Source organism: Lates calcarifer, linkage group LG2 (assembly GCF_001640805.2).
Source record: "Lates calcarifer isolate ASB-BC8 linkage group LG2, TLL_Latcal_v3, whole genome shotgun sequence".
Lineage (NCBI taxonomy): Eukaryota > Metazoa > Chordata > Actinopteri > Centropomidae > Lates > Lates calcarifer.
The window spans coordinates 28,592,139-28,609,682 of NC_066834.1; the positions used below are offsets into that span (position 1 = coordinate 28,592,139).

Sequence of the window (17,544 nt, forward strand, 5' to 3'; positions counted from 1 at the left end):
GGCACCATGCCTAACCTGGGTATGTTTGGCATCAACTTCCCCATCGTCAGGTTTCACAACTTGCCTACAAGTATATCCACACATTGTTAAGCCACATTCATGCACATGTATCCACATACACACAGGGATTCTCATTCACACACAGGCAGACACATACACAATTTCCCCCCTCCAGTGGTCCATAACCCTCCCTGACACCCTATTCTCTCTCTCAGTCTGGGCTGGCTGCCAGATCAACCCTCCCTCCCTTTCTCTCTCTCTCTCTTTCTCTCTTTCCCTCTTTTGCTCTGGATCTCTCTCTGTGTATTCTGTACATACCAAGCCAAGCCTCACAATGCTGTGTTTACTAAACCAAGTGGCTTAGAAATTTGCAGTGATGTCGCTGTTCCCAGACCTCCCTCGCTGTGGTGGACATGCTCTGTGAGGCAGTGCAGCACTCAGACAGCTCTGATGGCAGAGCGGAGCAGGTGGACTGTGTAAAAGGAGAGACCAGCATCACCTGTTAGGGGAAAATAGAACAACGAAGGATTTAAAAAAAAAAAAGAAAAAAGAAGGAGGAGCAGAGTCTTTGGAAAGCTGAGGTCTCGCCTGTGTCTGCCCACCCCTGCTCTCCCTCATATGCACACACGCACAGACACACTCTCCCCTTGCCTCTCCCTTCTTCCCTCCCTGTTTGTCTCCTCCACTCTCCGATGCTGGTGTGGTGAACAGCAGGACACTCGCTCTAAGCTGCATGGAGGCACAGGGAGGGGCAGGGAGCCCAGGTAAGAGCCATTTTCTATTCTTTCTTTTCTTTGTGCCACAGCCTTTATCAAATTACACAAGCATGGTTGCAGAGTGTCTTTGTCTTTTGAATGACTTGTGCTATGAATAGCCTGCATTTTGTAAGTGTCTCTTCCTATGCTCATAATGTTTGCAATATGGGAGACACTCTCTGGATGGTTGGAGCATAACCTCTGTGAATAATGTTTGTCATATGAGCTGCTCTTGAGTTTTGTCACTGCATCTTACTTTCTGTCTAGCCAAGAGTTAGTCACTTATATATTACTTGCTGATATAGGTTTTAAATATAGCAGAGCACTGGTACTCTTTGATCATTATTATCACCTAGGATCCAGTTGTGGAGGGTTCATATCTTCATTCAAGCTTCATGTTTAATCGATTGCTTAGCAGCTCAGGTCTTTTTTATCTTTTATCTCCACACTACAGGTCAACCACACAAAAGCTGGACTGTTAAAATACAAATTGCAGTACAATAGTGGACCCATATGGCCTTTGTGTAAAGGCCATCCAGAGAAGCCTGTGCTGTGTGGTAGCACAGTACAATGCTTCAGTGCCACTATTATACTGTAACCTCTAAAAACTGAAGGGATTGATAATTAATTTACATTTATATACAGTTTATGTTGAGTATTGTCAGCTATCTAAATCTTAAATGACATGCCCATGTAGGACAGATGATAAAAATACAAAGTGAGGAGAAGCAGTAGAAGGGTAGTTTGTTTGTCAGTGCATTAGCTGCCTCTCAACCTACAAGGTGCATCCAACCACTATTAAAATGTTGCTTTATTACTCTGTACCTTGAGGCAAAACAATGTCTCTGAGGTCACTGTAAGATACTATTTCAGCAGATACTCACAGTAATAGTGTTTTTTTTTTGTGTGTGTTTTTTGTTGCATGGCTTTGTTTCACTTATCGTTGCCTGCAGTATCTGAGCACAACCAGAATGACCTGCCCAAGACAAATCGGGACATTATTTGTTCATTAAGATGAGATTGAATTAGAGAGAACATCATTACTATGATGTATTGCAGAAGAGGGTCACAGAGTGTGACTTCAGTGTGGCAATATGTGTACTGTGGGAGACATAGCAACTGTTGGGAACCAACAGCCATTCTGAATTAAGTACTTAGTGGTAGACAAAACATTTATTACCTGTGTAAGTTAATACTGTTAGAGAATGCACCTAAAACACTATAAACTGTTAGGAGAGAAGATACAAGACAGAGACATATCAGCAAGCACAATGACCTGGCGAAAAGGGTGTTGAGAGAGCACGTTAATTCTTCCCATCTAACACCAATTGATTTATTGAACCGAGAGACTGAGTTTGATTCAACTTTTGGCAAATGTTCAGCACCTCATTCTAATCCTCTCTCTATCCTTGTCTCTCTTTAGCTCTCATATTATCTCCTCTCACTACATTTTTCTCCATCTGTCCGTCGGTCTAGGGTTAGCTGATTCACTGACAGGGTCAGCCACAGCGTGGAAAAGGCACATGTGTGATAGCTGACTGTCCTTCACCAGGGGAAACTTATATTCTCATTATTTACTCGGCCGTCTTCTCAGTCAGTACAGCAGGTGGTGGTTAGACTGGGCCATCTGTGTAAACTTGTCCTCCTTTACGTGTGATTAACACGGTGACTCCCTTAAAAGCTCTTCTCCTCTGTCACTGTCAGAGCCAGTACAGCTACACAGGTATTTTTGAGAAATTTATTTCATCCCAAGTCTAGTATCATCAGCATGTCTTGGAGGGTATGTTTGTTATGTCACTAAAAGAGTGTCACACACATTAAAAGCTACAGGACGGTCCAATACAGCTGTTAACTAATCAGTCTGCACTACATTGACAAAGTGTCAATAGGTGTCTTTTCTAGATGGATGGATGGATGGATGGATGGATGGATGGTAGAAAGGTCAGGAACAGTAATCCAGCAGGACCTCTACAATAACCAAAAGAAGGTGATGGAGAGGGAAACCAATGCTGCCAGTAGACAGTCTAAATATTGAACAAACATTTCATTATAGCAGCAGAGGTAGTACTGTAGTCTTTTGGTTTGTGTGGCTCCTCACTGGGGAAATCGATCAATAGCCAGTCACGAACAATGGGCTTCTCAGGGTGAAATCAGAATCCATCATGTTCAGGCTTGGCTGTGGTTTTAACACACTTTTTCATCTGAAATGAGAAATTCAGCTCTCTAACAACATATTGCAAGTCGAAATGGTACCAGCCATCTGGTGAGGCTCATCAGGAAGCCATGCTGTACTCCCACACTACTCACCATCAACTCTGCATGCTGTCATCAAAAACAACCATACTGCCATCATCTTTGCTAAATGTTGCTCCACACACACACACACACACACACACACACACGTCTTCCTTTCTCATGTAGTTTATACATTTTAGATTTCTTACAGTTAAATGCACAGTGCTTCTGCACTCCTGTTCATATCTCATTCAGCTTCATCACACACCCCACTGTGCTCTCAGCTGTGTCAAATAGGCGAACATTTAACCTTGATCAGGTTTAACCAAATTAGAGTTTGTGCATACCCCTGCTTTTGAGGAGATGCTATTTTAAGCACCTTCTATTTTCAGACTTTATTAACAGCCTGTGTGAATGTGGTTTTCTATTTTGAACGGATGTTTGAGATGCTTCACAGCTAGCTTGAGTGAGGAGCACGAACACGGCACTCAGAATACATTTTCTGGAAACGTCAAAATGACGATACAGTGACAACTGTTGAATTAGACATATGCCCACTGCCAAATAAACCAATCTCCTCTCAGCAAATCACACGTCTATAAAGCTTTTAACACTGGCCATGAATGTGCACAACAGAAAGTGAGTTGGAAGTGACAAAAGGCAGAGTGTGCAGACCTGTATAGACTGTATGAATGCTGTAAAGAATTTATTGCAGGAAAAAAATGACAAACGGACAGTAAAATTGAGAAATTCAACTATTACAACGGAGAGACTGATGTCAGGTTTTGCTTTGGTAACTGAGTGGGAAAACATACCATACAAGGGCTGGCAGACACTGGAGCAAATATTGATTTCTTTCAGTACTTGCATGATCTTAAATAATTTGTTCTTCTTCATTACCCCAAGATTTGTATTTGCAGATTCACTGCAGTTTTTTTTAAGCCTTAAATTGTTCTGGGTTAGATCTAGACCTACAGTAAGTTAAGTAGAGCAAATAAGCCAGCATCTCTGATGAAATCTTTTATTAAAAATCTAAAAAGCTATTATCAGCATCTTATTCTCTTGCTTCCGCCCACTCTCTGTTTGTCTATGTGTGCTTGTAGAGCCCAATAAAGACATCCAAAAGCTGCTGAAACCCTCCAGCTCAGGAGACCTATCCAAGGAGTTGTTCCAGCACCCAGCAGGCGAGGAGGAGGGCAGCCTGTCAGGGCATACTGCTAGCCTGCTGCACATCACTGAGAAGAGACGTGAGTACCAGGGAAGGGGGAAGTGGGGGAGGTGGGGGTAAAGAGAGGGAGACATTAACAGTGATAAATATTCATTGGTGGTAAAGAGGTGTTACAGGATAATTACGGGTGGAAAATGCCTTGAGCAAGATACCTGATCAATAGCGAGAGTCTTCAGTAAAGAAGGAGATAAGGAAGGAGGGCAGAGGCTATCCTGCCTCTATTAAAGAGAGTCTTATCAGTGACACTCACTACAATATACAGTAAAATATAGTAACACATAATGGATCTCAAGGAATAGGCCTGTGGAGCACTAATGTATTAGCTAGACAGCTCACACATATAATTGTGCACTACCTACAGTGCACCTCCTCATCAGGTTGATCATCTCTGATCTTGAAACCCACTGAATGATCGCTGCCCACTTTCGATATTCTGGTCCCACATTCTCAAAGACCGCTGCAGCTTAGCCTTGGTTGAAAAGACTCATTATGCGTCAGTCCCATACAGAGGCTCCCCTGTACGTGCCAGACCCAGAGCCCAGGGCACAGAAGCACAGAGACGGATACTGGGGCTACATGGGTGACAAGGCAGCCTTTATCTGCTTCACTAACTAAACACTTTTTCAGAGAGACAGCTCATCCAGAGGCCGATGTCTGTGTCTCTGTGGTTTAATGTGACCCACTAACTAGCCATGCCACCTGGCAGGTCAGCTAATAGTTCATGGCAAGAGAGGTAGAGAGAGAGAAAGTCAAGACTAGGCCAACAAAAAGACAGATCATCGCTGTATTTACAAAATGCTCTTCAAATCCCAACCTGAAAAAAACATATCACAATATCATCAAGAGATCAGGAATCAAATTCAACATTTATTTACCCACATGTATCTATTACATTTTGTGGAGATATTCATTTAAGTTTTGTCCACAGTGACACAGAACCACACTGCAGCTTCATCCTTAATGTCAGAAACCATTTCCTTCCTGGTGCTGCAGTTTTATCTTCAGAAACGAGACCACAGTTGCTCCTGAGTCATCTGCAACATTTATTTTTAGGTCCAGAGCAAACAACCTACCTTAAAAATGACAAACATAATAATATCCCAGAAAGGAGCAAGTTGTCAGGTTTGTAACTAAATCATTGACACAAAAAACAGCACTTGTGCAATAAGATGCACAGATAAATACAAACCCTTATAAAACTGCAGTGTAGAGAGGTAGAATTCTGGCATTGCGATTGTGTAGATGTGCAGAAAGTGAAGATTAAAAATTTATGGTGACTGCTGTGCAGTAGTCAGAGAGTGAAAAAAGTGTGTATCTGTTTGCATTGATCTTTAACAGTAGAAAGTGGGCGTTAAAAGAGAGAACAAAGAAATGTGGGATTTAAAAAAACTTGGCACAGCTTATTTCCTTCAAAATTAAAATATGTCACGCTGCTCTTATCCAGTAAAAACAAGCGTAACTTGACAAGATAACTTTCCAGCACTGGAGAAGAGCTGTGTGACATATTTTAATGTTGATGAACTTTTGAACTTTGAAGCCCTCACTGCTCTGCACCGTGCTGTGTGTGCACTTTCAAAGGTAGAAATTACAGCTTATTTACCTGTCAGGTGTTGATTAGCAAACAGTGTAACAGAAAATAACTGGAGCCTTTCACAGAGTTTACATCCAACAGTGTATAGACAGCTGCCTGCAGGCTCAGTCACTGTGAGTAAAAAAAAAAACATGCAACAGAATATATTACTCAGAGAAAATATACTTTGGCATTGCATGTTTAATATTCTATCACAGTAGCTTAGCCTTGTCTCAATTGTCTTCGGCCATCATTACAAGCTGCTCAGGCTGGATTGATGACCTCAGAGACCTGATGTGCCAGAAGGGAGGGAAAGGGATTATACACATCTAACATGCAAGGCACAACCCCCTTCTGCTCTCTTATTCTTATCCCTTCTCCCAAATGTGAACTCGCCCCTCCCACCCATCCTCCAACTCTTTGTTCCTTCAGCTGGATCCATCTGTACCTTTCTACTTGCAGAGAGAGGAAAGGGGGGAAAAGGGACTCAAAATGAAATGAAACCTTTTGTAGGACGTCAAATTGAGAGCATGCAAACAATTATTTTTATTAATGCGATATTCTAAATTAACGGAAACATCATATTACTTTTCAGAGAAATGAAAGGACCTTTATTTCACACACATTAACTACAAAGGCATGAATATTAAGTGTGAGACTAAGGGCATGCTTAAAAAATAAAGATATGTCAGGAAGGAGTCTTAATGGATCAGAACACAAATTTGACTTTACAGACCACCAGGCGATATGTCTGCTGTAGGAATGCTTTTGCAGCATTCATCTGCATTAGACACAGAGTCCTCTTTTTTTTATTCTCAGTGTGAATTCTCTAATGTCAGTCCACCCCACTGGCATCTCAGAGCTCCCCTGATTGGCTTTTGAGATGGAGGCAGTTGTTTCAGTGTGTCTGCCTGGGAGAGAAAACGCACTGATCAATTATTCAAAGAGAAGGGGTGTGGGAGTGGGAAAAAAAGAGATGGGGAGAGATGGTTAAAAACAAGCGAAGCAGAATGGGAATAACCTTGTAACCAGTTCAAAAATAATGGCAGAAAATGATGCAAGGGGTGTCTTCTTGTACAAAATGCCTTCCGTCCTTTTCATCCGTTCTCTGTCTTCCCTTCCTGCCTTGTTGTCTCACATTTACCTTCTTACACAGCATCATCTCTCCCTCGTCTCCCATCATCCTGCCTCTCCCTCTTGTCTCTTCATCTCCTCCTCCACAATTTTCCAGACTCCCTGTTTCACTGCCTCCAGTTTCTTCACTCTTCCTGAAAAGGGGGTCAAAAAGACCGCAAGCGCCTTGCAGTCATACTAAGACATATTCTCAAAAACATTCAAGAAACAATCTTGAATGCAAAAAGGAAATTAATTAAAAAAAAAAAACAGGTTGTATATTATTTTTGTCAACCCTATTGTTGTATATAATATTACAGTGTTTCTCAACAGAATACATCAAACAACTATCAGACCTCAGACACAGAAAAATGGCTAAAGCTTTGGAAAATAGTTCTGACTTTTGATTCCTGGTTCTGTTAGTTTAGGCACTACCACTTCCATCCATTCCTTTCTTTCTTTAATCTTTCTCTGATCTTTATTGTCATTCTTTGTCCCTGTTTCCCATCTTTTTGCACACAATTACAATTTCTAATATTCCCTGTGGAGCATTTATATACTGGTCACATACTCACTGGCATTGTAAATATTCAAGCATGTCTTATCTTCCTGGGTCATGGTCAGTATGTGACCCAGCCCTGGCTCTGAACATGACACTAAAACTGGGAAGTACAGCACATCTGGAGTAGAGCAGAAGCTTTGGCGTGAAAACAGGTGAGGTGGGTATTTGTTTTTGATTGTCTCGATCACCTGTAGTTAAAGACGGTTGATCAGGACTTCAAACTCCAAAGTCTCAAACGTTCATTGCTTATTTGTATTCTCTCATAGTCACTACTTCCTTAATTTTCATTCCACTTGTCTCCTGGCATTTCTGATGCAGAGTATTATTATCATATTTGAAACATGGCACAATGACCAGTCTTGGCTTTAGCATAATGATCAGCTCTCTTTAAATCAATACGCGCTCTATCAGGAGGGTGATGCAGGGAATTAAATGTAGCAGCAGACAAAGAGCAGCAGGAGAGTGGGCTCGGCTTCTTCAGCCTGAAGCGTCGCCTTAAACAGCCTGAAAAACAGCACGTAAGCAAGACAGGGTGATAACAGCTTTCAACCTGTCGCGTAACCCATCATTTTCTTCACAAAATGACGCCCACAAATGTCCACTGGAGCGTTTCATTCAGACTTGATGTTGCATGGCAGGCAGGTATCAACTGATTCATAAGGAAATACAAACACACCTCCATCTCCCTCAGTGTAGTTTCCAAACATCCTTCTTGCTGTAATGGAAGATTAGTTCGGCTCTATTACACAAAATTGGTTCCTAACGTTGGTGATGCTGAGACAAGCAGATGTTGAAGGCTTTATGTATGTATTACAGGGTCACTGAATAAATTTGACTTTACATACATTATATTAACATTTCAGCTTCGGTGGCAGCTTGATTGGAATGCTGAGTCTGGCACATTGATGTGATATTGACCCTGTTGTGTGCAGCAGTAGAGAGTCCTGCCTGCTAAAGATTCAGAGGCTTGTGCAGAAATGAGCATGTGCAACTCACCCAGGAGAAAAAATTAGAGAGATCACAACACGTTAAAGAACCGGCTATTTTCATCTCCGCTGGCTTTAGCTCTTGTTTCAATTCCTCACTCACTGCCTGTGTGAACTACAGAGAACTACTGTGGCAAGCTCAGAGGCAGATTCAGGAAATCTGTGGTGACTGTAATATTTCTGAGGAGGAGAGCACACAGCTTTTCAAGAGATGTGAAGATAAAATTGGATAAAGGAGTGAAAATGATCTACATTGTAATCGATTTTAGAATAGTACCACGAGAGTAAGCTATTGATCTGATTATGAGCAGAGTGGAAATTCAGGGGCGTTAGTATACAGTGGTTTATGAACAGTGTTCATAATAAATGCAGTTTATCCCCCACTTCTTTTAAATTTCCTCTGCGCCATCAGCAAAAACCAGCAGATAATTTTAATCTCTCAATTCCCCTCCAGACTAAAAGCATTGTGCTTCTCTCCCTTTCTCTCTCTGCCTCATAGAACCACTGAGCAGTGTATCTTCTTTAGAAGTGCACTTTGACCTCCTGGATCTGACTGAGCTGACTGACATGTCTGACCAGGAACTGGCTGAAGTCTTTGCTGACTCTGATGAGGAAAACCACAACGAGTTCCCAGAAGGTAAGGCCTCCTAAAAACTGAAACAGATATATGTGGCACATATATGTAAACATAACATATATGTAAACAACAACATATATGTAAACAACAAATATAAAGGGAAGTGGAACCTCTTTCACTGCAAAACAATTCCTAGATTCACTCAAAGTTTGTGTAGAAAACAGTGCATGTTATGTAGATTTAATTATTATCCCCACAGCACATTCTCACTGAATTTGGACAGTTACAGTAAGTTCAAGCTATAAGACACACAAATATAAACACTGTGTGTGTGTATATATATACCGTGAACAGTAGACTAATTTATTACCATTTCATTTCAAGTGTGTCGTTAAGATGTGCAGACAGATATCCTGACTCATTGGCAATGCACAGATTTATTAGTGTTGTGCATTTGCTCTCATGATAGTTTTGAAACACTTTGAAAAGTAGCATTTCAAAATTAAAATTCTTCCCTGCAGTCTCTTTCCTGAGTAACCTTTTTAGCAGTGAAAAGGAAAACATTAAATGAGGGAGTGTGGTATTAGTTAATGACCAGGGGGAAGTAGTATAATATATGTATGTACTTTATGTGTGTGTGTGTGTGTGTAAGAGCCTGCCATCATTATGACCCAGCAGGGTCCAAAAAAGTCCTGCTGAGCTATAATGACATATGATTCCTTCACAGTGTCACGGATAAACTGCCCTTAAACTGAGGAGTTGAACAAAGTTTAACTTCCGTTTTTAACTTGTCTGACTCTGTTATGATTCTTATGAGAAACAATTTGATTTTGATCATTTTAATTAATAACTTTTAGAATCACAATGGGGAATTCTTTCATTCTGGAAATCAGGAGTGAAAGGAAACAATCTTGTCCTGGGCTTGGACTGCATCGCAATTATCCCTTATTAGCAGAATTAATGGCTTCATGCACATATGCATATTAAAGAGGTGAGACTCTGCATGCATGTCGCAGCAGCAGATGAAGAATAAAGGTGAAGAATAAAAAATCGTGTTTTTCTGCCAATTTGCAAAAGGAAGCACAAAATTTTTCCCATGTTTTATTTATGATCTGTGAGCCTCATCCTGCATGCAGGCAGGGAACTCTCTTCTCTGCAGAATTTCATGGCAGCTCAAGATTTAAAGGTCTACTGACACAGTTTAGACAGTGTCTTACAGTTTCTGTATATTCTGTGCATAGATGGTGCTAGTAGGAAAAAATATATATATAAATATAATAAATATCTGTTATGAACCTATTATGCATTTTCACCTAAACAGAGTATGGCAGTTAGTTATACAGTGGCATGCAAAAGTTTGGGCACCCCTGGGCAAAATTGCTGTTAATGTGAACAGTTAAGCAAGTTTAAGATGAAATGATCTCAAAAAGGCATAAAGTTAAATATGAAACACTCTTTTGCAATATCTTAAGCAATATCAGTGTATTATTTTTGTTTTCTACAATTTTAGAGTGAAAAAAAGGAAAGCAGCACCCTGCAAACTTGAGCTCTCAGATAACTTTGATCAAGGTATCAGACCTTAATCAGCCTGTTAGGGTCATGGCTTCTTCACAGTCATTGTTAGGAAAGGCCAGGTGTTGCCAATTGCTTAAGATCATTTCATCTTAAACTTGCTTAACTGTTCACATTAACGGCAATTTTGCCCAGGGGTGCCCAAACTTTTGCATGCCACTGTATAACTAACTGCCATACTCTGTTTAGGTGAGAATACATAATATGTGTCATGTGTACGCAGATATCATCACTCAACTGTTTTAATTCACTGAAACACAAAGACCAAAACAGATTTCCTTTGGTTTGACATAATTCTCACTCACTCCTGAGAGACAGTCGTCCTAAAACTTAATAAAACAGGGTTTTCCTCATGGTCATTCTTCATGCTGCTTTCACTTTGATTTTCTTATTATAGTGCCTCCTCCATCTTCTTCAACATCTTTCTCTCCCATCATTCTGTTTTCTTATTACTAATGTTCCATATCATGGCACATCTTGTTAAGTGCGAGTTGTGTTCCCTGTGGGCCATCTGTACTGTATGCTGCTGTCTTCAGCTCCACAGCCAATTATTTAAATCATTGTGCATTGTTGAATCTTGAGTGTTCCAATAAAATGCTTTACTAGAAAACTCTCACTGCTGCAAATGTATTATCTCAAAGAATTAAGGGGTAAGGGCAAAACCTAAGCCTTGAACAGCAACAAGTCAGTAAATAATGAAAGTTTATCACATACGGTGTACTGTATATTACCTCCCCACACACTGAACCCGTGTTCCCACAGCTGAGCAGACTGAGCAGTTTAGCATGTCCCTCTTTTCAGCTGTGACCAGTATAGGTGCTTCAAGGCCTCACCTCCGCTGCTCTGCTGTCAGCAGATGAACAGATTTGTACCGTGTACAATGTTAAATAATCTACTTTACACAGCCTCAGATCTGTGAGAAAATCAAAAACCCAATAATGATTATATGTTTGCACTCTCAGAATGACATATTTAATTGATGTGTTTTCATTGTTAATTAATACAAGTGACACATTCACAATGAGCAATGTGTCATTCACTCCTCTATTTTTACCTGCAATAATCATGACTAAAAATAGATCAGTCATTTGAGAAACATTTCTCCCTGATAAGCATCTTTAGCCTTTTGACATACGATGTGTAGCATTTTGTGTTGTGTCTTTCTCCAGCTTGCTTCAGAAAATCTCTCACTTCTTGAGTTGTTCTGTCACACAAGCCACAGACACAATCCTCCTCTCCTTTATCCCCTGTCTCTTAGCCTGCCTTTATCTTTCATTCCCAGTGTCTCTCTCCATGTCTTCCTCGGGTATAACTTTTACAGAGAATGGATAACAAATGGCTCTGGATTATTGTGAGAGCCTGCAGACAGATACTGTAGAGCAGCTGCAGAGAGTTTTGCTTATCGGGTGACAGTGGATCTATAGAAAATCATATGATCATGAAAGGCATGGAACAGCTGTTTCTACCTTATATTTTCTAGTATTAAGATAATTTGAATCGTGACTCAAAAGAATATTGTTATATGCATCTTTAGTGGAGCAGGTTACTGTTTCATATGAACAATGCTGCCTAGGACTGCCATGGTCAGTGATTTGTATACCACCATTTGTATACCACTGAGGCTAAATGTGCATTTGCACAGAGTTTTTGTGGTGTAAGTCATTTTGGATAAAATTGTTGTAGTGTGCACATAGACAGTGGTATGTGTGTGTGTGTGTGTGTGTGTGTGAGAGAGAGAGAGAGAGAGAGAGAGAGAGAGAGAGAGAACAGATTTATCCAAAAAGCAACTTATTGCACAAATCTCAGCTGTGAGGACCAGCTGTTCTGTTTCATCTGGATTCTCGAAAAACCTCCTTCATTATTCAGCCCTGTCATTTCATGCAAGGTGATTTTTTTCTTGGCCAACCCTGCTATAACCACAATAGTGAAATATTGCAAACTGAAATGTTGATGGAGGCAGTTTAATGGAAGCAAGTCGGTTTATTTGTCCATAGCATCATTGGTGAGTTCAGGGTGGGGGAGAAAGAGTAGGACTTTAACCAATTTGTGTAAAAGTTTGCCATGTAAATGTGGGTCAGGTAGTATTGAGCTGTGCTGTGTGAGAATTAGGCTCTGCGGGAAACTGCTGAGTGTGTACCAGTGTGTGGAGGGCATGAAGGAGTTGAGGGAGAGGTTAAAGGAAGCACAGAGGGGAGAGGAAGGGAGAGGAGAGGAGCACGAGATGGGCCAGTGAGTTCATGCTAAATGCAGGTTCCTGAATAATTCACTTTCCCCCCACTAGAAACAAGGTCCTTGAAAAGCCATTTAAACACTTACCATAATCCGAGTAACCACACTAGCACATTATTTATAGATACTTGTGTCTTGTTTGTTTTTGTTTACTCTGCTGTCTTTCTCTTCCATTTCCTTTTGTCCATTCCCATGTTTCTCCCTTTCACTTTCAGCTGTTGGCTTGATTTATATTTTGTCCTTTCATGGACAGTTCAGGCAAAATTTCAGATCTATTGTACTTCATTGCTAGAATCCAGAAAGCTGGGGACATACTGTGATTAGTGTTCTATCAAGCTTCTCTTTCTAGAGCAGCTCCAGAGACATTTGTCCAGTTGTTTCCTCTTTGTTTTAAACCCAAATGAACCTGATGAACCATAAAGTTTACCCACATCCCTGACAAACTACCACAGGCATGGCTTTTGCCTCCTATTCTTTACACGGTTGTAACTGATGACATTGCAAACTATAACCTATTGTGTTTCTGTTTGGTCAAGTTTTTCATGATCAAGTACATTGAGCTGTGTTCCAGAGTGGGTATTTGTATAAAAGGATTTGGCCAAGGATTTCTTTAGTGGACATGTGACGGGGTGAAGTGATGCAGAAAATGGAGGAACAATGAGGTTTGGAGACAAAAGGAGAGAAAAAGAAAGCAAATTATAATCATTGTCCAGCCATTGTTTGTTTATACCGCAGCATAACTGTATCACTCTCTGTCGATTGTATGATGTTATTGTTTCATTGCAGTGCATAGACAGATTTGAGACAGCGAGTTCAGTGCTGGCAGTGGAGCAGAGAGAAAGAGAGAGAACATTCTCCTGGAAACACAACACCCTGCATAACAAAAACCAACAACATTAGATAGAAACAGGCAACAACACAACAGGCCTAATCAGTGATGTCAAAGCAGGTGTTTCCAATCTCCTAACACCTGCAGTGATGTCACTGCTTTGGTTGTAGCCAGAAGTGAAGCGTGTTGCAAAGTTTTAACCCATAGAGAGGCAGTGCAGCAGCGGCTTTCTGTCTCAGTAGTGATTTATCCTGTAGGAGCACAAGACCTCATTTTATAGCCCTTCTGTAAAAGCTCCTTTGAATGTAAAAGGTCAGATTCCAGCTCAACTTGCTGCCTTCGGGTCTACTCCTGGCTTTTAATGACATTACAAATTATATTTGAAAAATACTTTCCCCAGTGCTAGGATTAGCACTCATAAAGAAATAGGTTGAAAGAGAGGGGTTATGGTTGATCATTTATTGTTTGTTGTATGTTTGTGATTGTACATGTGCGCATATAAAGACAGATTTGTTGTTCTACAACAGTTGTTTTGCCTGTGCCTTCACAGGTTTTCTGTAGGAGAGCCTAGTGTTTCAGAAACATTAAGTTATGCAGCAACACACTGACTGAAGAATCTTAATGGCTGCTAGCCAGCAGCACAGAAGGAACACAGCACACTACCCCATAGCTTAGGGTGCACAGAAAGAGAGCAAGAGACAAAAAGAAGGAGGAAGAAGAAAGGGAAAATCTATTTATGTTGTGGGAAGCTGTGTAATTACTTTGTCTCTTAGGTGTGCAAACAGTCCTCATATGTCTTCTAGTTATTAAGCTAAATTCATGTTCATCAGTCTTTCAGTTAGTTGTCAGGAAACAAGTGAACAGCAATATGAACAATGCACAATGCAGTGAATGAAAAAAGACAGATGTACATCACACAGACACATTGTTATAAATACAGTATGTGCACATCAAATAGACACATTTATATAATGATACATAAGCATAATCAGCAGTCATCAGCAGATGTTTGTGACACTCGTTGCAGCAGACTGCCTCATGCTGCTGAAGAGGTTGTTGTCCTGCTTATTAAAATCTAGTGGAGACGCCATCAATCGTCCAAGATCAATACGTCTTTTCTCCCTTTCTCTCCCTCCCTTTGTCTCTCACTTTCTAATGTGTGTGAGGATATGTCTTTCTTGCATTGGTGTTTACCTGATAGGTTGGACACTACCACCAAGTGGTGTGAAGTGGCATTGGCCACAAAACTGAGAAAATGTTTCTTTGTATGGCCAATGATAAAAAATATGATTATAAATTGGCTAGGTTGTAATGTGTTGCAGTAAATAATTGTATTAATATGTTATTGACATATTTACTGTTTTATACAGTGATAAATCATCATTGTGTGTGAGGAATATTACTGTGGATCATTTTATTAATTATATTAAAACCCCATCTTAGCTGGTCATTATCTCACTTGCACATAAAAATCCCTTAAAATGTAATCAGTGTGACCTCAGTAATCTTGAATGAACAACAATCTGTGGCCTGTCAAGAAATGGCTGGTATGTACGTGTGTGTGCAGGCATGCTACATAGACTAAAGGCTTTAAATGGCCAGGAGAAAAGCAAGCAGCAACTGTATCTTCCAAGGTCTCTGTTGCATTTTAACAGCTGCGATCTTGAGATAGTTGTATGCTTTTAGCAGGTGTGGAGCTATGTATACTGATGCCAGTTAACAGACAATTTTCAAGCTCAAGTAGAGATATATGACAGGTGTGCAGAGTGAGCTCTTTGTTTCCTCATTATATAGAAACACTACATCTGTATTTATGGTGGCCATAATTTTGGATTTCTGTTTAAAACAAGTCGGCATTTGTTTGGTTCCCAGGTTCCCAGCAGCCTGTGCTGCCCAGAGGTGGGTACATGCGCTCCCCCTCATGGACGCGCTGCAGCAAAGTCGAGTCCCCTCGAGAGAGAAAGCACCACAGCGACTCAGACACCGCAGAGCCCTTAATGAAGCTGGAGAGGCCGAAGCAGCCATGATACCTGATGTGAAACAGCCGGACCGCCGAGAGAGAGGAAACCCAGAGCCAGACAGACACAGCCAGAATGGGAACACAAAGCGGACCAAGGGGCCCCCATCTGCCACCGTGCACTCACATAATGTTTCATGGTGCTGAATAGACGAGTTCAGGTTGAACTCTGGACACTGTGCTCTGTACTTTAACTTAAGATGTTGAGATGTGCAATACACACTCTCCTTCTCTCTCCCTCTCCTCCCTTTCTTTCTCTCTCTCTCTCTCTGACACACACACAAACACACACAATCATTACGTTGTTCATGCAAGGGGTTATCGATGCACCCTGGGCTGCCAGAAGATTTCCAGCGTTGTTTTTGAATGATAGACAGGGTATGAGGTCAGCAGAGTAACAGGACCTCCATGCTTACAGCCTCAGGGTGGGAAATAGCAGCCAAACATTGAGATTGGCACTAAAAGTTGTGTCCACAGTGTGAGGCCAGACCTTCCATGTGAGGTTCAGACACTGGTATTCATATTGAATTACCAGGACATGAGCTGAAGCATTAATCAATGAAGCTGTTCAAAATAAAATATCACGCTGAGGCTGTTACTTAATGTGCTGCTTGAAAATGTGACCGGGTTTTCTTTTGCCCGTAAATAAGATAACCTAAGTGGTGGGTTTCAGTGAGGCCAAGTTCTATCTATCAGACCTTCTCCATCTAAGCAATGAATGTGTGTTGTTATTTTAAATACCTAAATAAAAACATTGCACTTCTCTCACTGAATTGTATTTCCAGTGCCCTCCAGAATTATTGGCATTTGGTGCAGATGACTAAAAAGATAAACAGACCAAGTAGCAGCTTGGACTATTTAATACTTAAGTTTTTTCTCCCAGCATTTTTTTTAGATCAACTTCTTCACTTCTTTTTGAAAATGATGGCTGCCACAACCACTGCTGCTAAGTTAACTGGAGCTAGGTATGTAATCCAAAGTTGGTGGTCAAATTCCATTAAGAGACATGCATTAACTAGATGGGCAATACTTGGAGCTTGAAATAAAGGTGGATTTGCACCATTGTCAGGTGGATTTGCAAGGATGCCAAAAATACAACAAAGTGCCAACAATTTTGTAATCATCTTTTATAAGATGAATTTAACTTATGATGCAATATTTCTCATCTTTCTAGTAAAGGGAGAGCTGATTTCTTGATTTATTTATCTCACACTAAGCTTGTCTATACCAGGAGTGCCAATAATTCTGAATGCTGTGACACGATGGATCGAAAGTGACGTGGTGGAAGAGTAAATAAAAGTCGTAAAAAAGTCTGCGTATCTGTGATTTACCATCTTACTATGGCATGCACAATACACACTTTAATACAAATGATTTAAGTATTGAGTTACACTAAAACTGACAGATCTGTAATCTCCTTTATATAAAATTTCACCTGTGATGTGTTACTGTGGAATGGGACATGCTGCAAAAATGACATTGGATTAATTACAGAGTGGCAATGGATTTACAATTGAAAAAAAAGCTTGTTCAGACTTTTCTGATATAATTATACCTTGATGCCACAGATTCTTTTGCATTCCACATTCATCATTTGACTTTTAAATGAACATGAATTAACAGAATATTTGTATTAATATATACATAACACAAGAGTCATCAATCTTTTAAATCAATCATAAGACAAAAGAAAAAAAAAGATTTTGTAAAAATCAGTTGTGCAAACAAACCCTCACAGGGTTTCGAAGGTTTTAAGACTGTGGAATTTGATATTTGATAGTGTCACACAAGCAAGGCACACATACAAATATTGTTGTTAAAGCCTCATATGAAAAGACATTTTTAGAGATTAAATTGTCCCTTAAGAGAAG

The 17,544-nt window shown here is 40.4% G+C and overlaps 1 protein-coding gene across 1 annotated transcript; it reads left to right on the forward strand.

Annotated features, from left to right (window-relative positions):
• The first annotated feature begins 276 nt into the window (after positions 1-276).
• dbndd1 (dysbindin domain containing 1) lies at positions 277-16,986 on the forward strand. Its single transcript, XM_018667919.2, has 4 exons — positions 277-764; positions 4,094-4,237; positions 8,949-9,086; positions 15,529-16,986. Exons 1-4 carry the CDS (start codon positions 734-736, stop codon positions 15,681-15,683), a joined length of 468 nt encoding a protein of 155 aa, XP_018523435.1. The 5' UTR covers positions 277-733; the 3' UTR covers positions 15,684-16,986.
• Positions 16,987-17,544: the final 558 nt, after the last annotated feature.